General features: G+C 41.1%; 2 protein-coding genes and 1 long non-coding RNA gene across 9 annotated transcripts in view; 1 reads left to right on the top strand and 2 right to left on the bottom strand.

Annotated features, from left to right (window-relative positions):
• The first annotated feature begins 3 nt into the window (after positions 1 to 3).
• UROS (uroporphyrinogen III synthase) lies at positions 4 to 22,342 on the top strand. Of its 4 annotated transcripts, none has more exons than XM_083439760.1 (10): positions 4 to 43; positions 7,157 to 7,225; positions 8,642 to 8,725; positions 11,595 to 11,691; positions 12,707 to 12,781; positions 14,733 to 14,807; positions 17,225 to 17,308; positions 18,308 to 18,393; positions 19,955 to 20,053; positions 21,283 to 22,342. In XM_083439760.1, the coding sequence occupies exons 2-10, from the start codon at positions 7,163 to 7,165 to the stop codon at positions 21,406 to 21,408; spliced, it is 789 nt and encodes a 262-aa protein (XP_083295886.1). In that variant the 5' UTR covers positions 4 to 43; positions 7,157 to 7,162; the 3' UTR covers positions 21,409 to 22,342. The 4 variants fall into 4 exon arrangements, with proteins under 4 accessions (XP_083295886.1, XP_083295885.1, XP_083295884.1 ...); XM_083439759.1 differs by lacking the exon at positions 4 to 43 and adding an exon at positions 95 to 208; XM_083439758.1 differs by lacking the exon at positions 4 to 43 and adding an exon at positions 156 to 297.
• LOC310677214 lies at positions 2,625 to 6,136 on the bottom strand. Its single transcript, XR_014510995.1, has 3 exons — positions 5,918 to 6,136; positions 4,019 to 5,689; positions 2,625 to 3,011 (listed from the first exon to the last, which is right to left on the bottom strand). It is a non-coding gene; the product is annotated as an uncharacterized lncRNA (long non-coding RNA).
• The window catches only part of EDRF1 (erythroid differentiation regulatory factor 1), a 37,212-nt gene continuing 35,041 nt past the window's right edge, over positions 21,668 to 23,838 (bottom strand). For all 4 annotated transcript variants that reach the window (XM_083439582.1, XM_083439586.1, XM_083439584.1 and 1 more), the window contains one exon: positions 21,668 to 23,228. In XM_083439582.1, coding sequence (XP_083295708.1) covers positions 23,039 to 23,228 — 190 coding nt within the window. In that variant the 3' untranslated portion in view covers positions 21,668 to 23,038. The remainder of the gene's footprint in view (positions 23,229 to 23,838) is intronic.

Genomic DNA, 23,838 nt, shown 5'->3' with positions numbered 1-23,838 from the left:
GAAGTCCGCGCGGCCACGGAAGCCGGGAAGGAAGGCCGCGCTGGTGAGCGCGAGCGCGCAGGTGGGCGGGGGCCCCCGGTGCCTCCTGGAGTGGCCTGCGAGGAAGGCGGGACACTGCGGCTGCGAGGGTCGTGAACAGGAATAGCCCTCCGCCCCTTCCTCGGAAAAGGAGCACCCCTGGGGACGTCGGGGGTCGCCAGCGGTGGAGGTTTGGGCACCAAGGCAGCAGTTTCAGGGGACAAGCCCTGCCTGGGAAGAAGCAACACGTTGCTCCCAGTGCCAGGGCTGAGCGCTGGGGTAAATATGTAACTGAAACGAGAGCTTCTGGCCATGTGCAGAGTGCTTTCCCCTCTTTCCTTTTGATTAATAGTCAGGGAGCAACTTAGGTCCGCAGTCCGTTTGGCTTATACGATAACACGATGTTTTGATCAAGGAAGATATGCTTTTGGTTACAAGCCAACTTTTCATTATTATTTTTTATTATTATTATTATTATTATTATTATTATTATTATTATTATTTTCTCACATACATATTCTCTTCTTGCCCCGCCTCCCAGCACTTTGCTTAACATCCAGCCTGATGAAGAGTTCTGGTGAACTTGAAAGCTTGCTCACTATTTTGTGACATTTTGGTTGGTCATAACAAAAGGACTTAGGAATTTTTCGAAATAAAAGTGGCAGCTTGGCCATCCATGCTAATGTAACCTACCTCTTCCTCTGCTTGGCTTATTTCTCTTTGAGAGAGGCTTATTTGTTTGGCATGTAGACAAATGGCAAATAGTGCCCCAGGAAAGAATTTCATCGGCCCTGCTGTGCAGTAACTGAAAGTACTATGTCCTTGCTCTGCCGTACCAGTTTTATTTTTGATATAAAAATTGCCACATACTATGCTGCTTTACATGCTTAAAAGCCCCAGATCCAGACATAAGATGCTAGCCACAGCCATTCAGGGTCCTTGCGCATGCACTCATGGTGGAAATATTGCTCCATGGGGCTTGGCTGCTGCGCAGTATTCAGCTAACTTGCAAGAATGTTAATAACTGTTCTTAGAATCATAGAATCATAGAATCATAGAGTTGGAAGAGACCACAAGGGTCATCGAGTCCAACCCCCTGCCAAGCAGGAAACACCATCAGAGCACTCCTGACATATGGTTGTCAAGCCTCTGCTTAAAGACCTCCAAAGAAGGAGACTCCACCACACTCCTTGGCAGCAAATTCCACTGTCGAACAGCTCTTACTGTCAGGAAGTTCTTCCTAATGTTTAGGTGGAATCTTCTTTCTTGTAGTTTGGATCCATTGCTCCGTGTCCGCTTCTCTGGAGCAGCAGAAAACAACCTTTCTCCCTCCTCTATGTGACATCCTTTTATATATTTGAACATGGCTATCATATCACCCCTTAACCTCCTCTTCTCCAGGCTAAACATGCCCAGCTCCCTTAGCCGATCCTCATAAGGCATTGTTTCCAGGCCTTTGACCATTTTGGTTGCCTTCCTCTGTACACGTTCTAGTTTGTCAGTGTCCTTCTTTCTAAGCAGAACTTCCACGGTCCAGATATCTCCCTTCTGTTTGGTTGACCGCTGTACACATGAGGCAGTTTAGAAATGACGGCACTGTGCCCTTTGCTTTCCTCAGTAAATAAATAAGTTCATGTACCGATTTGAAAGAGATTTTTAAACTTGTCTTCCAATGTTTTTAGTCTTCCATGTGCAATTTATTTTGTCAGTGGCTTGTTGCTTTTGCCACATTCATTGCTGGCATGTGGTCCCTGGCCAGAAAAGGCTAGCCAACCCCACTGTAGAATTTACTGGTGGTAGATAATGGATGAAACTGCTTTATACGTAAGTTGATGCAGAAATTTTGGCTTCCAGTGGTCAACTTGCATCGGAATGTAGTATGTACTTGCATATGTACATACTAGTGTGTATCATGACCTTAGCCAGTGGTGGCGCAGAAGATTGACAGACAGCTGCTCTCCAGCATTTCAGAGAGGAGTTTTTTGCAAGCCTGCCTAAAGATGTGTTTGTGCCAATTATCCTATGCTCTGTAGTTACAGTCTTTGATTTAACACTCATATTTTGTAGTGCAGCCTTGCCAAAAGCAACATAAAGTCCTGTTCCTGAGATTGTGGATAGGATGTTGACCAACAATATTACTGTTATTATTATTAGTAGTAGGTTTTTTTGCAAGAAAGGTTATATTTCGGCACGTGTGTGGAGAATCCTTCCTTGATTTTGAAGTGTTTGTGTCAAAATAGCACTGAGGAATTTTTCAAAACTGTTGGTGTATTTTTATAGTTTCTGTGGAATTTGAAACCTTATATAAAACAGGATAAAAAGGTAAAGGGACCCCTGACCATTAGGTCCAGTTGTAGCCGACTCTGGGGTTGCGGCGCTCATCTCGCTTAACTGGCCGAGGGAGCCAGCGTACAGCTTCCGGGTCATGTGGCCAGCATGACTAAGCCACTTCTGGCAAACCAGAGCAGCGCACGGAAACGCCGTTTACCTTCCCACTGGAGCGGTACCTATTTATCTACTTGCACTTTGACGTTCTTTTGAACGGCTAGGTTAGCAGGAGCAGGGACCGAGCAACGAGAGCTCACCCCGTCGCAGGGATTCGAACCGCGACCTTCTGATTGGCAAGTCCTAGGCTCTGTGATTTAATCCACAGCGCCACCCGCGTCCCATAAAACAGGATACACAGCATTAAAAAAAAGAGAGAGGATGGATGCAACAATGCAAAATAAATTTTCATTTACAAGTGCTTGAAATATGGATGGATTTAAGAGAGTATTAAACACAAAAACATGGAGAAGGCTATCAGTGACAACTAACCTTGAGAGTTGTGTCCTGCCTCCACTGCTGGAAGCTGTATGCTTCTGAATGCCTACCTGAATGCAGGAGAGGACAATGCTGTTTCAATGAGGTCTTTCTTGTGGACTTCACATACGGATTTGGTTGTCTGCCTTTTGTCTGATCCAGCAGGATCTCCTTATATAATTCTCAATTGACTGAAAAATAAGATATTGCTGTAATTGGGTGGCGGGGGGAGCGGCGGCGAGAGAGTTTAAGATGATGATGCACTCCTGTAGCCTTTGGTACACAAACTCAGCAAGTGACAGCTGTTTTTAGCCATTTTGGCTGAGAGCTAGCTCATTGGGCATGCACATTCTCTTTCCTGGGTGCCTATATTCATGCACATCTGTTGGGATGGCATAATGCCTAGACTTGCAGTGATAACTTAGTCACTCTGATACACAATTGCTAAGAAAAAATGCATTCAAATGATGTAGAGTCCAAACTATTTCCAGGACTATCTCACCTACAGGAGCCTTGGCGTATGAGGTCATCACTATATTTGATGCAGTCACCTTGTAATTTGTGTTTTTTTCCGATTAAGCCTGTCGGTATTTAAAAAGAAAAGACAACCAGCTATTTCCAGAGGCTTCTCGTTGATGGTTGGAGGCTAAAATGAATGTTATGCTTGCCTGCGGATGTAGCCCCTATGGGCAATATGTGGGTCAAAGTGTACTTCTCCATTACATGCCTCAGGTGTACTGTATGAAAAGTAAGCATAAGGCTGAACTGGATAAGTAAGCATACCTTCAAAATATTGAAACTGACAAAAGTTCAAAACAGTACGTATTGATTTCCAGGAAGTGAATGTTTAGTTAATTTGACATCAGATTTTGCAAACCACGCACCAAATTTTTAAGATACAGTATAGCTACAATATGGGGGATAGATTCCTGAGAATCACCATTATGTAATGAGGCATCAGAGCTGTATAATTAAATTTGGTATTGATCTGTCATATGGAGCCTGACTAACAATTTATCTAGCCTTAGTCTTGCCTATTCTAACTGGTAGCTGCTCTCTAATGTCTTGGACCAATGTGTTTCCCAGCTTTTGGGCCCAAGGCCTTTTGAGATGCTGGGCAGTGGCGGACTTTGGGCTTCCAAATTTCAGCAGTGCCCTGTGTGATACCAAACTTCGGCACCCCTCTCCTGCCTCTCACCTTCTGTTGTTCGTCATTGTTCTGGTGCCCCCTGTGATGCCTTCTTGGCTCTGCGGTCAGTGTGGGCGAACCATTTGCACTTCCCTAAATCCGCCTCTGTGCTGGAAACCCAGTACAGCGGTACCTCAGGTTACAGATGCTTCAGGTTACAGACTCCGCTAACCCAGAAATAGTACCTTGGGTTAAGAACTTTGCTTCGGGATGAGAACAGAAATTGCGCAGTGGCAGCAGGAGGCCCCATTAGCTAAAGTGGTACCTTAGGTGAAGAACAGTTTCAGGTTAAGAACGGACCTCTGGAAAGAATTAAGTTCTTTACCTGAGGTACCACTGTATATATCCATTCTGCCCCTGAGTTGCGTTCCCTGAAAATGGGCACCCACATTACATTTTTAGGGGATTTTTCCAGCCTTGCCTGTGGATTTGAATAGAGTTTTGGTTTTGGTTTTAAATCCGGAAGTTGTTTTCAGAGTCCCATTAAACTGGCTGACTTTGGTCAACAACCAACATATTTACAGGTTTCAAAGCTGGGTGTTTTGTTTTTCAAGAAATGATTTATGTTGCAGCTTAATATTTGCTCTCAGAATGCCTTTGTTCTTTTATCCTGGCAAAAGATCCCTCTTCAAACTCAAATCATGCATCCTTTTATCAGTTGTCTTCTATACATTGCACTCTCTGGGATCAGTGTGAAAATAACATTTAGGTTATGGTTTGAATTAATTTATCTCTGAGCTCATGGGATGTTTCCATTTAATTTGTCTATTTTGAAATATATTTAGCTTCTGAAATGATAAATACCTGAAATGCTGATTTACAAAATATTTGGAAAACTTGCACTGATACTTATTTTTGTTTCCCGGTGCTGAAGTAAGATACACGATGGAGAGAGATTTGAGTACAATTTAATGGACTACTTTGCTTCACAAGTGATTGACCTTATGTAGGGTTTAGTTCCTACCGATTATCTTAAATATAATGCAACATTCACATGTATTCCACAGTTAGCCTAGTGATGGAGCTTGGCCTATTTGTGATCCTTTAATGCAGTTGCACCTAGATGCTCTGGGAACCAATTCAAACGAGCAGACACAGCTGTGCTAGGAAGCAGTCCTAAGAATAGGAAGCCAGTTTTAGTTACGCTGGCATAGTACCAGATCCAAACTCCGATCAGGTTTGGGGCTACTGCTGGCTGGGCTTGACCAAAGCCTGGCAGAGGGATAACATGACTTTAAAATAGAGCTTGAGTTACATCATCCTTTTTGTCAGCTTAACTTAGTGTTCCCAAGTCATGTGACCGTGCTGGGCTTAGGATCCAGCCTAAGTCCCACCCCTCTGGGTTTACACAGGCTGAAATTCCACTGGGCTCAGCCAGCTGGGTAACTGCTGAGCTGGGATGAAGGACTTAGCGCAGTGTATCTTTGGCTGAGCTGGAGTTGGGGACTTATGCAGGCATAGCTCAGCTGAGCCAAGAACCTCCCAGCTCAGCTGGAGATCTGCTGGATTCTAACCCTGCACTTTCCACCAGATCTAGCCATAGGGTTGTTCCCTTAGTGTACTACCTCAGAATACAGAGGGGTTACTGGTTTAAAAATGCATGCATGTAAAAATCATCTTACTGAAAGGTCACATGTCAAAGAGAAGTCTGTAGCCTCAACTAACTTTGTCCTGATGTGCCTCAGCTTTCCATGTACAGTGGTACCTCGGGTTAAGAACTTAATTCGTTCAGGAGGTCTGTTCTTAACCTGAAACTGTTCTTAACCTGAAGCACCACTTTAGCTAATGGGGCCTCCCTCTGCTTCCGCGCCGCCGGAGCACGATTTCTGTTCTCATCCTGAAGCAAAGTTCTTAACCCGAGGTAATATTTCTAGGTTAGCGGGGTCTGTAACCTGAAGCGTATGTAACCCGAGGTTACCACTGTACAAGAGGTTTTTATATGTGGATACTAACAAGCATGCAATCTCCAATGTAAATTCTGCGTGCAATTTGAATTGGGTCGGTGACCTGTATAAATAAAATTGGCACACCTGGATACATTGCTTGTGGAGTTTGAACCTGAGCAAGTGTGCCTGGTGGTTTGCAGCCTGTGCCACTATTACATTGTGAAGAAAATGTGAGAGAGCCTTCATTCTTTCCCTCTCTCTTTAGGTGACGCGGGTGGCGCTGTGGGTAAAACCTCAGTGCCTAGGACTTGCTGACCATAAGGTTGGCGGTTCGAATCCCTGCGGCGGGGTGAGCTCCCGTTGTTCGGTCCCAGCTCCTGCCCACCTAGTAGTTTGAAAGCACCCCTAAGTGCAAGTAGATAAATAGGTACCGCTTTATAGCGGGAAGGTAAACGGCTTTTCCGTGTGCGGCACTCGTGCTGGCTCACCAGTGCAGCTTCGTCACGCTGGCCACGTGACCCGGAAGTGTCTCCGGACAGCGCTGGCCCCCGGCCTCTTAAGTGAGATGGGCGTGCAACCCTAGAGTCGGTCACGACTGGCCCGTACGGGCAGGGGTACCTTTACCTTTACCTTTTCCCCTCTCTCTTCAGAATACATATAAAGCAAAAGAGTGGTGTCCCTTGCTGTACCTCTGCAGATTTGAAAATTCTGCAATGCATTGTGGGGAGGGGGGGGGTAACTTATTTATAGGCTGATACTTAAACAGGAATGTAGTCGGAAATCCATGGCAGGTGCAGCCATACCCGTTTTGTGCAGGGCAACAAAATAATTCAGGGTAGCCTTTCTAGGGAGTGCATGTGCAAATATTTTAAATGATAGCTGTACTGGAAAATAATTCTCTCAGCAAGTATATGGATTTTTGTAGTCCTACTGGTCTGGCAGACTTAAGAAGGTTTGTCATTTTAGCACTAGTATGTAGTAGAGTTAAAAGCAAAATGAATGCCTTTTCTTTCTTATCGCTCTTACTTTCCTTGCCATATCATTTGAAAGCAACATGCATTTTGTTCGCCTTATCAGGGTAGATGTTCATGCCCAGAGAATGCTCATTAGCTGCTTACTCACTGTGCAACCAACGGCCCTTCAGTGCAGTTGTTAATTGTCCTGTTTCCTGTGATATTCAACTAATGCAGACATTGTACAGAGAAGAATCCTCTAGATCCAATTTAGATACGATTTTGTGTTGTGTTTTTGTATTCTCCAGTAAACAATGAAAGTTCTGTTGCTGAAAGAGCCTAAAGAAAGTGAAAACGGACCAGATCCATATATAAAAGTAAGTAACCTTTTGAAAGAGATTAGGAAAAAACTTAGATATTTGTATCTGAATTGTCATTCAACTTAACTCTGAGTTCCGCATTTTAGGTTAATGGACCTGTTCAGATAGCCACAGACAACCACTGGTCTGCAGATCATAAACAGGGTACAACTGCATTGTCATAAAAAGTATAGCTATTGCCAGGTTGGGCAGCATGCCAGATAAATGTCCTCTCTTCCCGCTACGTCTCTGGAAAGAGTCATTTGTAGTTTAATCTAGCTGTAGGCTGGAGGGGAATGCTTAAAGTTAGTAACCCAGAAGGTTAATAATACACCCTTCAAGTGTACTATATTCTCAGATTTCATATATTCAAGCTTCTCTGCTGCAGGGGAAAAAACTGGTCATGTTACTCTGTCTGGTAGGAATTGTTTCCTGAAAATAGATGATGTACAGCATTGTTTCGAACTGATCTATGCAACTTCGGTAGTTAACATATAGTTTGGATTCTAAGGAAGCATATGTTGGTGTAAAATATAGCTGTCTCTCATATTCCCCCACAATACCTTAAGATGTGAAGTGGCCTTGCTAAAAATGTCTGCATCTTCTGAAGCAAGATAGGGGTTCACAAGGAAAAACACATTTCTGATAGGTGAATGTAATGTTGAATTTATTGTTGAAGCTTACAGCCATGTCGGGGGAGGGCATGTGCAAGCTCAAGTCTTGCTGCAGCTGCTCCTCATGATTCTAAACCATGGTTTAGCATTAGGTGTAAACCAAGCCAACAGCTGTGCGGTTTGTTTGTTTGTTTGTTTGTTTGTTTGTTTGTTTGTTTGTTTATTTGGGGTTCCATTTCACTTGTATGAGGAGTACATTAAAATACCACTTCTAGTCGCTAGGAAACATGCAACAATAATCTGGTGTTTTATCTATGTTACACACAGACCAGTGTGTGAAGTACATAAGGGAATCATGCAGATATGAAGTTCCATAATTATTCTTAAGTGGGCTGCATGATTTCAAGGACAGCAAAGCTATTTAGTCTACATATAACCAAATGTAGGCCTGTTTTGAAGGACAACTGTTTTACACCGTAGGGCAGCTGTTGCATGTTCTCTAGCATAAGCCTTGTAATTATGAACATATTATGCACACAGGGGCGTTTCTTTTCAGTAACTTAAGGCACTTGGTCCAATGCTCCTGGCTTTTAAATAAAAACGCAAGTTTGCTTTTTTACCTAAACATGATTTGTTCTAAGTTATGCTGTTACCACTAAACAACAGTACAATCCTATACATGTCTACTCAGAAGTAAATCTAATTGTTTTCAGTGACATTTACTCCCAGCCTAAGTTACCTTGCTGATTTAAATGTTAAGAATAATTTTAATGTGTCAATCCTTATCTTATCCCAAAATTGTATGTCCTTTCATTCACAGGAACTAGGTTTACACGGGCTTGAAGCAACTTTGATCCCAGTTTTAGCATTTGAATTTACATCTCTCCAAGCTTTCTCTGAAAGGGTAAGTCTTAACATTCTCTACCTGTTAATAGCCTGTTCAGCAAACAAAACAAAAAAAAACAAAAAAAAAAAAACCCCACATCTACTTTTTAAAAACCCATTAGGAATGTAGGTTGCCATGGTATATAGCATTATGTTGACTAGAAGGAGTCTCTGCCCTATTTGAACCTCAGTTGCTTCTGGCCATAGGGGCATTTGGTATCAGTGGAGAGACCAGTCTGGTAATTATATTCCGTGGTGGAGGAAAGGATAAACCTTACTATTTGGCTTGACCTCCATGAGAATTGATACTCCTGCAAAAACAACTATCTAACAATGGTGAAAAATGTGTTCACGTACAAATACTGCATGCATACTGAATTTATCTAAAGTCCTTGCCATTCATGTTTTGTTTTGCTTGGGGAAGTTTGCCAAGAAATGATATACTCTTTGAATATGATTTTTGTTTACCAGTTTTGGGGGTTTTAGATGTGACGCTCACATGCATTTTGGAACTGTAAGAGCCCTATTTCTTTTACCATTTTATACTCCATTCCAAAGAATACTTCATTGGAAGTTGGTCCCATTCATTGCCCCAAGGGTTGCTTCCTCCTACTTACATATGTTTAAAGCTGCATCCTAAATCTCAAAGGTGAATTTATTGCCCTGACAACCTAGATCAAAATATATGAGAATTATTTTTTTAAAAGAATTCCTTTCTTTTTTAGGTATCTAAGTGACTTAAATGAATATTTTTTTCAGTATGTTTATGAGCTTGTGAACTGAATGGTCTTATAGGGCCTGTCAGTCACTGAAACAGAGCTTTAAATACTAAGTAGTGTGATGACAAAATAGCAATGAGTTGAGCTGTGGATGATCCTGCTTTGATGCTACCATTTTGACAAGGGCACTTGTTTCTGCCACAGGATTAAAGGAATTTTTTATAAAAAATTACTTGTTTATAAATTTGAGTAATTAAACCTCATTACTAGCTGAGCACGTGCTTCTGAAGCTAAGGAAAGAGCTGCTAACCTCCATTTAAATAGGGGAATAGAAGCTAGTGTGTCTTTCCTAGCACACTGTAAATGCATGAAAAGCATTTTATTTTCTTGGAGGTTACTCTGGGGCAGGTTATTAGCGCAATCTTTCGTTTCGCATATCTCTTGCCAAACCCTTCAGCTGCAAAAACAAAGCTACTGGGATGTAGAAAAAAATACCAATCAGTAAGTGAGCCAGCTTTGAGTCTGATTATGCCCACAGCTAGGATTATGAGCCACAGTTGATCACAGGTATAGTTCCCTTGAGCTCGTGTCCGGATGGTGCTATTTCTGTAATTACACTTGCATTATATAAATAGTACTCTAAAGGGATGCTTAAAAGAAACATAAATCTTGAGATTTCTCTCTCACTCTCTTTCTGTATACATACACACACACACAAGCATACAAACAAATATGCTTGATAATGGGATTTGGAATTGTAGACGCTTGCTGAAGGCTTAGACTATAAAGCCACATTGGTATCTAAACTATGTAAACTGAATTATATATAAATGGTATTTTTAAGCTTAAGTAATATTTCTGTTTCAGACTAAGCTTTTTCACATTTCCAAGACAGTGAGCTACAGTCCAGAGTCTTGAATGTCCTTGGAGTTTGCTTTGCTGGCTATGGCCAGTGAATTTCTGAGAGTACACAGAGTTCCTTTCCTTTCCATAGGTTACAATAGGAAAGCCCTAGTTACATGTTTAGGGCTATTTTTTTGGATCACGGTAATTGACTTGGACATGTAATTACATTGAGGGTTTATATAAGGTGTAGCCAACTTAGTGGCCTCTAGATGTTGCTGGGCCACAGCTTCCATAATCCCTGATCATTGGCCATGAGGGCTGGGCTTGATGGAAGTTGGAATCCAGCAACACCTGCAGGGCACCATGTTGGTGATCCCTGATTTACATATTCTGGCTGAGTATCACTGGCATCATTTAAGCTTTGTAGGGGAAACCAAGACCCCTGGGAAGCTGGTGGAAACTTCACCAGAACTCCATTTGCTACAGCATACCGTGGATGTTTTATGGGGTCAAGTTTCATCTGGTAAAATGTGGCCTTGCTTGTGTACAAAGGCTAAGGCTAGAACCTAGTTTCTGTATTGAACTGCGGGTGCTGAGATCCATACTTCTAATCTTGTAAGCTGTTGCCTCAGTTCAGCAAAGCAGAGCATCAGATTTTTAGCGGTAGTTTGTTGTTCTACACCTCACTGATTCTGCCGAGAGAAAGTTGAACAGTTATTATGATGTTCCACAATAATTTTTCCTGCCCCATTAGTTGTGGGGAAAGCAATGAGTCTATTATTGTCGACAAGGATTCTCAAAATTTAGAGTTCTTGAGGCTGCCCAACTTAAAAACACATGATTTCCTCCTTAAGAAAGAATATGTCTAGGCAGGCATACAGACAGTGATATCAAAAATTCACTTGTCAGTTATTCAAGGTACAGTTCCCTTTAGGCAATGAATCACACAATAACATCTATTGCTATCCTAGGGTGACTTTACAGTAGGCTGTGGACACTCAATGACAACTCCAGAGTCTTGGATTCTGAAGTCCCATCAAGAAATTGTTTTCTTACTGACCTGAAGTCAAGTGTAGGTCATGCCACCAACACGTCAAAGTTATATTGTAAAATGATAGGCTGCTGTTGAACTCAGACCATAGAAAACACAAACAAAAAGACTTGACAGTATTGTTAATGCAGGACTTAGTAATTTGGTGAAAATACTACTAAGGACACCAGAAGCCTTTGCTTTAAAAAGCAACAGATGGAAGACTTTTTATTGTGTTTGATTTCTCATTGTTAACTTACGTTTATTTTTCTCAAATTTTTGTTGATAAATAGGTTTTTCACCCTCAACAGTATTCTGGACTAATTTTTACCAGCCCAAGAGCTGTAGAAGCCTTCAGATTATGTCTGGATGATAATACTAAAAAAAAAGGTAAGTGGGAATTTAGACAATACCATTAAATGTCGTGAATTACTTCACTGTTTTCTCTCGAGATACAGTCATACCTTGGGTTAAAGTAGCTTCGGGTTGAGCGTTTTCGGGTTGCACTCTGCAGCGACCCAGAAGTAACGAAATGCGCATGAGCAGACGCTAAAAATGATGTCACGCACATGCGCAGCCGCGGTGAATCGCCATCTGCGCAGATGTGCAGACGTGGGTTGCGTTCTCTTCAGGATGCGAATGGGGCTCCGGAACCACTGTATATGCTTTAAAATGCACCCCCCCCCCAAAAAAGAATAAGCCCTTGAGTGTATAAACTGTTTAAGGTCTATTAGAATTCTCCATCATTCTGGGGGGGGGGGGGGGAGTGTTTATCATCCTGCAGCAGAATCTTAACCATGTCTATTCAAAAGGAAGACTTAGGGAATTCATTGGGACTTGCCCCAGTTAAGTGGAGTTAGGATTGCAATCCTAGTGAGTCACTGGATCAGATATTTTCAGAAGCTTTCTACCACATCCTTTTGTACTGGGATAATGCAGTTACCTATGAGTGGTGGTATTAATTCAATGCATTGCTTAGGAACTTATTACATGCCCTGGCTTCCTTTTCTTCTGAGCAGTGCTATGTTAATGTCAGTATTTTGATGCCAGCAGCGTCATGCGGACGCTGTGAAAAAACTTGAGTCCATGAGCAGCACCCATCCCACAATAAACACCCATCTGGAAGCACTCTAAATATATGGATTAAGAAAGCAGCTTCAGACAAGTAACTGAAAGAAGCGTCTATTCATCCAAATTTTCGAAGCATATTGGAGTACTGAACAAAAACACATTTTTGTTTGCTTTGCATAGTCACTGACATTTATACTGTAGTAATAGTTATTAATATTTTGCTGAGCCCTCACATTTTTCAAATAAACGTTCTTTGGTGGGGCATGTCCAAATCAGCATTTTTGTATTTATACTGTATTGCAAAATGCTTACACATAATTTTAACGTTTCACAGTTTGGAAAAATTCTCTGAGAGAAAAGTGGAATACCAAATCCATTTATGTGGTGGGAAAAGCTACAGCTGAGCTAGGTAAGTCACATTTTTAAAAGGCCTATAAAAATATTAATAAAAAGCTATACACCATATTTTGCAAAAGATACTGATGCTTATTTCTAGTTCCCTACTATTTACTTCTTAATGGTCAAAATATTTGTCAGCCAGCAAAAATCTTAGAAGTTGCTTGTATGCCATCTGACCAGGAAATGAAAATGGGTCAAATCTAAACTCATGCCAGAATGCTGAGCCATAAGCAGCCTAGGTTGTTGTCAAGGCAGGAAGCACAAGTTTCTGGGATTGGAGCAAGGGAGCAAGCAATCATATGAGCAAGAGCAGCTATAGAAGGCCCACCTAACAAGGTCCTTTAAACCAGTGGGTGGTGTGAGTAAGTCTGGGAGGACAGCATACCCTTGGGAGCCCTTTTGGACTGCTTGCTGTAAGGGGCAGTAGATCCATTGGTTCTAGCCAATAGAAACTGAACTTACAGACTGAACTTCACCATCTTGTGAAAATATATTGGATCACTTCTGATTAGGTTTGCTTGAGGATGGGACAGGGTGCCTGGCACATGGCTGTTTGGGTGTAAGCCCCATTGGGCTTACTCCCAGTTAGGTGTATCTTGGATCACAGCCGAAGAAGAAACTGGCCTCTTTTTCTCAGGATTAAAGACCTTCTCAAAGTAGGCAGAATGTCATCTTCTTTAAAAGAAACAGCTGTTTTCTTCTTTTTTTAAAAAAATTCCCCTGACCCAGAATATTTTTTAAAATTATTGTCCATGTTCAAATTTTCCATTCTTTGAGAAGGTAACTGAGCACACTCTTAAGTGAAGAGAGTTTCCATGGCCTTTTGGAGTACTGCTGGGACAGTCTGACTTGAGCATAAAATAGATATTGCTCTGGTTTTGCTGGTCAGTCTAGGGACCTCCAGGGAAAGTGCAGCCCCATTGGTTCTTCTGGACATTTTATCTGCTTTTGATTTCACTTAATATCTGTGTGAAACCTCCAGGATGGACCACCTGAGAATTTAGTGTGGTGTTACCAACCACTGGTGGCACTCAGTTCATTCTCTTTTATAAAGGTCCATCAGTTTTGCGTAATTCCAGGTTTAGCAGTGCAGGTCAGGAGGTGGAAACAGAGAGTACATATGCTGTGCTGTTCTATGACTCATGGCTGTAATGTGGTTTGTATAAGACTGTTTTGGAAACTGCAGCTCCTGTAAACTGCTGCAGTGCACCTTGTTTCTGCTGTGAGATTGAGAGAGCTTGTTATTCCAATGCTCAATTGATTGCATGAGCTGCAAGTATGCTTCCTGGCACAACACAGGGTGCTGGGTTTTTACATTTAAATCCTTCCACTCTGAACCTAAGGTTTCCAGACAGATCCCTCTCCTAATTCTACCACAAACTCCTACTTTCTCTTTACACACACAAAATACTTGTGTCCTTCTTACTACAATGAGAGAGAGGAGGATTCAAGGGCAAACTATCATTTAACACATTTCTAGCTTGCCCTTTATGGCGGTTTGAACCTGTTTCTCTAATTCCAGTCCTACAACGCACTAGCAAACATTCATATTTAACAGGCAATTTTTAGAGATGGGCAGTGGAACCCCTACTCATGTAGGAGTATCTTGAATAGAAGTGGAAGCAAAGCACTGCTTCTATACCTTTGTTCGTGTTGCATTGCTTCAGCTGCTATGGATCAAAAAGGTATTTGGTGCACTCCTTGGTGCAGTGTTCCAGTTATCAGAATCTGAGCTACAAAGGCGAATCCTGTTTTGTTCCGTGGCTGTACTGTTGCGTTGTTTTCCATGAAGTCGATGGATAGCAAATTATAATTCTCACTTGTATGTATCTCTATAAAGCGCGTTTTAAACATTGATTTAGGATAATGTTACAAAGTATTTTTTAAAATACGAATATCCTCACTGACTCAGTAGAACTTTCAACTCATCCTAAGGAATCATTTTTCTCTTTTTCTTTCAGTCGCTGAAATAGGTCTCACATCACAAGGAGAGAGCTCTGGGAATGCTGAAAAACTAGCTGAATACATTTGTTCTCGTAAGCAGAATAACAATTTTCAGCGATTGGGTTATTGTTTTATCATTTTCTATTGTCATACACATTTTCTTTTAAAAAGGGTGTGTGTGTTATGCTCTATACAGAATGCGTATTTTTCTATCCTGGTTGACAATGGAAAGTCCGGAATCCTGTAGTACCTGTATGAAAATAGTTGCATTGTTTTTCAAGATTCCTTGTCTTCAGAGCTGACTTTGGCTGTGTTGCTTGGGCAAATATATCAACTGGCTCCTTAATTAAATAGGTAGTGTTAGTATTTTTCCTCAAGACAGATCTTAAGGTCTTTTAGAATTTAATGTCTCTGCATAATTTGTTATAGAAGAAGGAGATACTGCCGGGGCTGGTGCCTCTTCCATTGGCCAGAGCGATCAGGCTGTTCTTTTCTTCTTCTTTTTTGTAAACACAAGTTTAAAAAGATTAGCATTACTTTTCAGATATCACATTGGCATTTCAATTAACAGACACAAGCCTTGGTAGGATTGATATTAACATATTTTGCTTTTATCTCTCAAAATAACGCTCTGTATTCTGTCTCAAGCCCTTTGTTGCTTCCTGTAATTTATTACTAACATATCTGTGGTGCCTAATAAAACTTCAGTTTGCAATTAGGTTATTCTGATAAATCTGTGCAGACTCCTAATAAGGTCCCTTAGCTTGATTTTACTGGAATGAGCCTGTTTTCTTCACCCTGGAGGAAACTCAGGAGCTTAAGAAAAAGAGGCAAGAATGCACTTGTAGCATTTAAAATAAACACTCCAAACCATGTTTTCTTTTATCCGGCTTAAAAATAATTTGGAAAAAAGCAAATCCTCTGGAAATAGTAGGACCAGAGAATTTTAAATTGTTTTACCCCTCCACTTTCTCCAATCCAGATCAAATCTTCCAGGCATTCCTAGCTTGGCTCAGAAGCGCAACACATGTTTTCTTAATATGTGTATGCACTGATCCTGAATGTGCAAGCACGCAACAGAAATATATACATAAATCTATTATTATCTATCTAGTGCTGGGGGGTGGGGGCACAACAGTGCCTTTAAGAAGAATGAGTAGAATAGAGATGAGGTTTCAGTAGGAGCCATGTGATTTCTGCCTGGTGTTTCCTAAATCAGTTCTGAAGAAGCAAGCTGTACACATTAGGCAAAGGGCCACACTCTTCCTCTGCTCCAGGATAATCTCTCTGCTTGTGGTTGGGTAATGGAGTGTGAACTATGAGCCTCTTGAAAACACCAGACCATTATAAGAATACAGTCAGCTTGACTGATTGAAAACTGGAAGTGAGTGTTCCTTCAGTTGGAAGCTGAATGCCCGGCGGTGCTTCCGTGGCTTCCGATTGGCTGCAGGAGCTTCTTGCAGCCAAACAGAAGCCACATTTTGGAAGTCAAATGTTTCGGAAGTCAAATGGACTTCCGGAATGGATTCTGTTCAATATCCGAGGTACGACTGTATAAGAGCCCTGCTGCATGTAGTCTAGAATTGAATTTCCAACAGTGGCCATACAGATTCTTCTGGGAAGCAGGATATGAGGGCAACAGCCCTCTTCTCTTTGTCCCCAGCATCTGATATTCAGAGGTATAGTTTTTGTGGCCAAATAATAGATTTCCTTTCCATGAATGTGTCTTAATCCATTTCTAGAATCAGCTAAGATAATGACTACCAGCACATCTTGCAACAGTGAATTCCATAAATTGATTTACAAAAACATATTAGTAGGAATATGTTGTATGAATGTATACAAGGAGGACTGTTCACCAAGAAGAAGGTCTGTCTGAGGACATTTGTGTGAAGGTTCCCCTAAGAGAACTTGTAGGGGTTCAAAAAGGTAAATGTCCATTTTAAAGACCAGAAAATGGGTGTGTTATATATCCCCAATAAGACAACTTGTATCTGGAACATCTTTTCAAACCACCCTGTTCCTTCTTGTGGCAGCCTTGACCTTTCCTTTGTGTGGAATGTCAGACAGCAAATTTATTCAGCTGAAATGAGTCTTTAAATAGCTAAACAAGTATGAGGAATGCCAAGTGACTGAAGGGGAGGGAGAAAACTTATTAAGATGATTGGAAGCATTGTGCTTGGTAGCTCTCTGTTGAATAGCAAAGAAATGGAGCATAGCAAGGTGATTTATCTTTTTGCCAGAACTCTTTAGCCAAAAAATCCATGCCTTGGCAATGGAAACCTGTTTTTTTAATAATAATAAAAAAAGGCTATAGAGCTTCTGCTGTATGTGAAACACCTATGTGCCTTGAACTTTATTTTCAGTAGTCTTAAGGGTGCAAGTAACACATACCATACTTTTCACTGTGTGTTTGTAGTGTGATGGTTTAAAAGTATTATTTAGGGGACTTTGTGCTTAAAATGACCTCATGAATTAAATATATTTTTATTTTATTTTTTTCAAACAGGGGAGTCACCCAATTCATTGCCTTTGTTTTTTCCTTGCGGGGCTCTCAAAAGGGAAACACTTCCAACAATGCTCAGTGGGAAAGGTTTGATTTAAATCGTTTAAAGTATTTTTGAAGTTTGGTCCTTCAATTTGAGGAGCACAGAGTGCATGAGAGACAGTGCCGATTATCAGACCAATAACCGGCTTTGCATACTTGTGGGCTCCATCAAACATTGCCATCTCAGTGGTGCTACTGGGTAGTTTATGTTGATTCTCTTTCTGTGACAACCTGGATCAGTCCAAGGGGCAAGTTCATCCTAATGCAGCCTGCAAAGTCTCAGTGTGTGCCCAATGTTTGCCTTTGTTGAAGTCAGAATAGTGGTGCGTAAGTGAACCTATACATCATCCCCATATACAATAAGTCATCCTCACCCATTTCTCTGGCAAGCACAACAATCAATTAAGATGGTTCCTGGGGTTGGTGATGATGACTCAGCATGCTATTTTGGCAAAGCATATTCAGTTACAGTGCCTGCATTTTTTAGCCCTTGAAAAATATTCAAGTAGAAGAAGAGGAGGAGTTTGGGTTTGATATCCCGCTTTATCACTACCCTAAGGAGTCTCAAAGCAGCTAACAATCTCCTTTCCCTTCCTCCCCCACAACAAACACTCTGTGAGGTGAGTGGGGCTGAGAAACTTCAAAGAAGTGTGACTAGCCCAAGGTAACCCAGCAGCTGCATGTGGAGGAGTGGGGAAGCAAACGCAATTCACCAGATTACAAGTCCACCGCTCCTAACCACTACACCAGACTTGTACATAGTGTTGTGTGGGATTTTTGTTCGGTTTATCTCATTTGCTTTGATTAGCAAGTCTTTGCATGTTTATTGTAAATGACAATAAACGTTTAAAATATTTTTCCCCCAAATAATTTTGTTGTCAAAACACAGAGGTGGTTGTTTTTTTAGATTTGGGGCAGCATATGCTAGATACCCATCCATGTTAGTATTAATGCTCAGTATGACATCAGTTTAAATGTTTGTGTTTTGATTTAACTGAAACCGATAAGCTTAATCACTAATATATTTCACTGTTTTTGTTGCAGGCATTGCACTAGAGGGCCTTACTGTTTACCAAACTACTCAACATCTTAATCTTCAAGACTCCTTGAGGAATTATTTCTCACAACAGGTATCTCACTTCCCAAGTGAGCATTTATCTACATTATGATAAGTTTTATTACATTCCCTTGGTTGTCTGTTAAGTTACTATTGCCAAGGACAACCAGCAAGCTGCTTAAGCAATTTCTCCAGCTCCCTCCCCTAGCTGCGGAGGCAGAATTCCTCTGACTGTGCTTTTAGTCATCTTAGATATAATGCATTTGTTTGATAAAAATGGAAGTGGTCCCCAGACATTTTTGTGATACGAAACACAATAGCTCTTAAACCTATTGATGGTTTTATGTTATATAATCCTTGAACATTTCTTATCACACTAATGGTATAGACATATATCGTTTTTCCTCCTGCAATTGAGATGTTCAACCTATTTTAGATGCACTCACAGAAAGAAATCAAATAATCTTCCCTTCCAGGTAACTTGTGTGTTTTGTTCCCAGCTTCATGGAGGTTTTTTAGGGGTTATAGCAGCGATCTAGAATTAGAAGGGTCCTACTAAAGTACTAAAATAAAGTGGTCATGCTGGCCACATGACCCAGAAGCTGTACGCCGGCTCCCTCGGCCAATAAAGCGAGATGAGCGCCGCAACCCCAGAGTCGGCCACGACTGGACCTAATGGTCAGGGGTCCCTTTACCTTTACTAAAATAAATGGGGCTGCTGCCAATTAGGTGGACTTGAGGTTATATCTTACTGGCTTCATCTTGTACTTACTAAAACTTTTTATTTTTGTAGAAAAATCTTTTTTTTTCCTTTCTGCAGTAAAGCATTTATTGTTCTAAGGGAATTCACACTGTTGAATGTAAAGGATTAACACAGGTTGTTCATTTGCACCATCTCCGCCCGTGCCCCTCAGTGGGAAGTAGGAATTTTGAAGGGATGCTGTTTTTTCCATGCTGAATACTTTTAGGAGAGATCTTCCTCTAATGCCATTGTTGAGATTAGTTCTCTAGCTCACCTATATTTTTTATGCCACAGCAGGCTGTCTTCCACACAACTGAATGCTTGACTCTGCATGGTCATTTGTGGAACATATACTTGGTGTTGGACTAGTAGCCCAGAGTAAGTTTAGAAGGGAGCCCTTGAAGGATTTTTGTTTGTTTAAAAGTGCATTAGAAAGGAGAGGTTATATTGGCTGTGGGATCTTGACTGTAGAATCCAAGCTACGCAGTTGCCTATTACAATCAGAAATGTGAGGTTCATGAGCAGAACTTCAAGTAACTATGTTACTATGAGGAACTGTTTGTAGACAGGAATAAAAAGGACTTCTTTCAGGAAACATTAGCCTGGTCTTCTAGTGACCTCCTCCCAATCAAACTGGAAAAATCAAACTTCATGCATTCTTGGGCAAAACAGCAAATGAAGTGTGATGTTGTGTTGCTATATGTACATGTTGTAAGAGCCCCCCGCTAGCTGTAATATCCACTGCAGCAACTTCAGAACCAAGCTGACTTTTAAGCTGCAAACTGGCCATGGTGAATACAAAACAAAAAAACAACCCTGGTTGAACATACATCAAGAGATTCAACCAGGAAGAAATATCAGCTCTCCTTGTCTTTTAAATATTTTTCCACAGGGTATTCCTGCAAGCATCACGTTTTTCAGTCCATCTGGCGTCAAATATTGTATGAAGCAGATTCAGGAATTGGCTGGTGATCTCTTTCCCCAAATTAAGGTACAAATCTGTTGGAGAGGTAATATTGCATTTGGTTCAAAACAGAATTCTGATTCAAGGGTCTTGGATTCCTGATTATCATTTTGTTTTAAGCTTTTCTGTCTCTTAACTTTGTGCTGTGGGTGGCAACTGTTCACTGTCAATTGCCTTAATATCCTTTGTAGAAAGACACTTTATGAATTGGGGGACATGTTTTTCCTATAGTGTCGAGGGATACACAACTTATTTACTGACTCAGAATCACATTAATCTATGGATGTTTCAGTGTGTTAGCAACCAAACAGTAATGAGAGTTTGATATACAACCATTATGGAATAACTGCAGGGAAAAGAAGAAGCAAAGGCATGCACGCCATTGGAAGGCAACACCATTTCACTTGATTTATTTCTTCACTTCACTGTTTGCAGAATATGAATTATCAACCACTTGTGACATTGAGTGCATATTCGCATGTGTTTATATTTTACCACCCGGGTGGGGGTGGAGATTTGTATTGAGGCCACAACACAAAGAGGGAGGGAGATCATATTTTTCCACCCATGTTGCAGTTCTGATGAAAGTCACCATCCTGAAAACACTATTGGCATCAATAGCTGCTTTCACCCTGGGCTAAATAGTGGGGGCAGTGTGCAAAGAGTTGTCCAGCTGCACCACAATCCCAGTCTAGTAATAGTTTACACTTGGAGCAGGACAAACCATGATATCTGGTCTGGATGTATTGCTAAACCAAGTGGGTCCAACAAGGAGGAGCAAAACAGGAGAGACTAGCATGTTCACACTAAACCATTAAAGATGGGTAATACGACATGTGAGCAAAGCCATTCGATAGTTTGAGCATGAACACAGCATATATTAAGATGGGGCTTAATTTCTTGCCCTACTTGAATTTTGAACTAGTAGTGCGAACTTGCTTGGTATGTAATTTCAAGGCTGGCTATTGGTACCAGACGTAAGTTAAAGAGGGTAGGTTGACATTTATTAGTCCAAACTTCATTGGTATGAGAAAACAAGTTCAATAGACCTTTATTGCAACTTGAAGACCAATGAAAAGGGATGCATTTTAGCCCTTGATCCAAAACCACATACATACATGAGTTTGGAATACGTTTCTGAAAGGCTAGAATGTTGATCTACATGGGGAAATGTTATCAGGCAGCTGGCTGACATAGCAAGAGCTGAAGTCAATACTGTATCGGTCTCTACTGTGTTAACACAAGTGTCATTTCAGTTTGCTGCTATAGGTCCAACAACAGCTGAAGCTATAACTGCTCAAGGCGTCTCAGTGAGCTGCATTGCCAGTAGCCCAACTCCAGAGGATCTCACTGCTTGCATTAAAAGGAGTCTCCAGTTGTAGAACTGACGGATTTTAAGGCTATGTGTATTTGATATTATGCTATTTTGCAGAAATGACATCTCTAAAATGAAAACTTATTGTCAGTGGGTGTAACATTCATTGGGATTAGAAGTCACATTCAGCTCTGGCCTGTAAGACACTTAATGTATGCCTTTATACTGTATTAACAGTGGTGCTAAATACAAATTAAAATGGACAGTAATAGTAGCTGTCTAGCACAGTTAACACCTTGTCTAATCTTACCCCGATAAATGTGAGCTTATATTTAAGTTTTAGAAATAGTAATAATGAAGCATTAGGTGTTTTGTTGCCTTCTAATTGTCTCATATTTAATGTAAGCAATGTTGCTATAATCCAGATGCAGTTTTCATTGCACCTAAGTTCCCTTCAGAAATCCAGGGTAGATTTCAGTGTCGGGTTATGGTCAGTGCAAGCGTTGCAACCTGCCAGACAGACTAGTCCCCTATGTGTTGTTCTGGGAATTCTTCTGACGCCCCTGAGCCAATTTCAGGTGGGGGGGGGGCAGAGGAAAGAGAAAAGAGAAAGCTCAATTGCATGAGTGAAAACCCTTGTGCTGATTGGACACTTTACATGAAATCTGCCCATTGACTAAAAGCAGACTTCCAGAGACACTCCACCATACACTTGGGGTGGTGTATTGGTTGCCTCCTATGTACTTTACACCTTATGCAGATTTTCATAATTGTACGTTCTCTGCTACTGTGAATAATAGCATATAAATGGGACATTTGCTCATAGGCTGTGAATATGTTCATTTCAAATTAGTCGCTTCTGACAAGCGTTCTGTATATCAAGTATCTCAGTTTATACAAGCACATTGTGTGCTCCTGTTTAAATCATGTTTTGCATCATCCATGGAAAGAGGGAAAGAATGATTTCCAAGTCACAATTCCAATAAACAAGTTACAAAATATTCTTGATGTTCTGGTTATACCTTGAAAAACATAGGCACCTAACCTTGTGAATTCAGACCGTTTGTATGTTTTATTGAAGAAGGCCAGGGTGGCAAACACTTCCACAATTTAAAAACAAACAATTCAAAAGTCTAGAATTGTTAAAAACATTAATTTCCTAAAGTGATCTCAAGATTGCCAAGAACAGTAGTCTTCAGAGGTTCTACTGCCGTAAAAGTAGTTAGTAGAGGTTTTTCCTTTCCTCACTTGCAATGCCAGAACTGGTCACCCAGTTAAATTGATTTTGCAATAGGGGCCACAGCTTCAGTTTGGTTGGAATCTATCTGGTGAAATGAGACCTTGCCATAGTGACTCATGCACTGGTTACATCCACAATGAATTAGAATAATGCTCTCCATGTGAAAATTCCATTGGTACAGAATGCAGCAGCAATAATGCTTGTGGGAGCCAATTCTGTACTTGTTGCCAGTTTCATTTCCAGGTCCATTTAAAGTTTCAGTTTTGAACTTTTAAAGCCCTCAAAGTTCGGAGATCATGTTATCTGAAGGACCAACTACACCCCTATGAGACTTGCCAGGCATTCAGATCAACCTACAAAGTCCTACTGTGTGAGCTGTCAAAATGTTAAGACGGGTAGCAGGGAAACCCTCCCTGTAAACTTTGCATTTCTCTCTCCATTTTATTTTCTGTTGTACTTAGACCAGTTCAGAATCATGGACAATATCTCTCGCTGGTTCTTGGTCATGATGGTGATACAGAATAGCAGTGGAATCTTGTTCACTAGGGCAAATGGCGCACTGCCATACCAACCTCTGTCTGCCTTCTTCCGTAACAAGCAGCCCATTGGGTGGCAGTGACTGTTGCCTCCTCTTGATTCTCATGTTGCTATTGTGGAATTCAGAACAGAAGATGGAGACAAGACTAGAATTAGTCGGCTTTGGCTTTACCTGCCTCCATTCTTCCCTAGCAATCCCAATGAGCATCAGCCACCACTGTGGAATACTGTTTTGCACAAAATTGCCTCCACATTTGCCACAGATGTAGGATAATATAGCAAGAGAGGATTATCAACTCTTAAGCCATGTTTGTGAGCTGTACTGTGCAAAGTACAGGTGGACCTCTGGTCTGATGCAGCTAGGGTCTTTTTGTTTTCATAAATCATAGGGAGAACTTGGGACAACTGCTGCACCACCACTGGGGAAGGGAGTTGTAACAAACTACTCCATTTACTGCCTTACTAACATATTCATGTAGACAGAAAAGAACAAAAGCATGGATGTCCCTTTCAAAGCCACTTCAGATGCCTGAAGAAATGGAAAGGGGCCTCCATCTACTTTGCAGCCATCTACTGTTCAGTTCTGTGTTAGAACTACAACATTTTGTCTGTGGCTCGTGGTGAAATGTTATTAGTAGAAGGATGCTACAGCATTCTAAAACCTTGTCCTGTCTAACATGATCAGCTCTCTACCAAAGGCAACAATACTAGATAATCTGT

The sequence above is a fragment of the Podarcis tiliguerta genome (genome assembly GCF_965153285.1).
Source record: "Podarcis tiliguerta genome assembly, chromosome: 5".
In the NCBI taxonomy this organism is placed as follows: domain Eukaryota; kingdom Metazoa; phylum Chordata; class Lepidosauria; order Squamata; family Lacertidae; genus Podarcis; species Podarcis tiliguerta.
The sequence above is the reverse complement of the archived record's forward strand: the minus strand, read 5'-3'. Positions and strand labels throughout refer to the sequence as shown.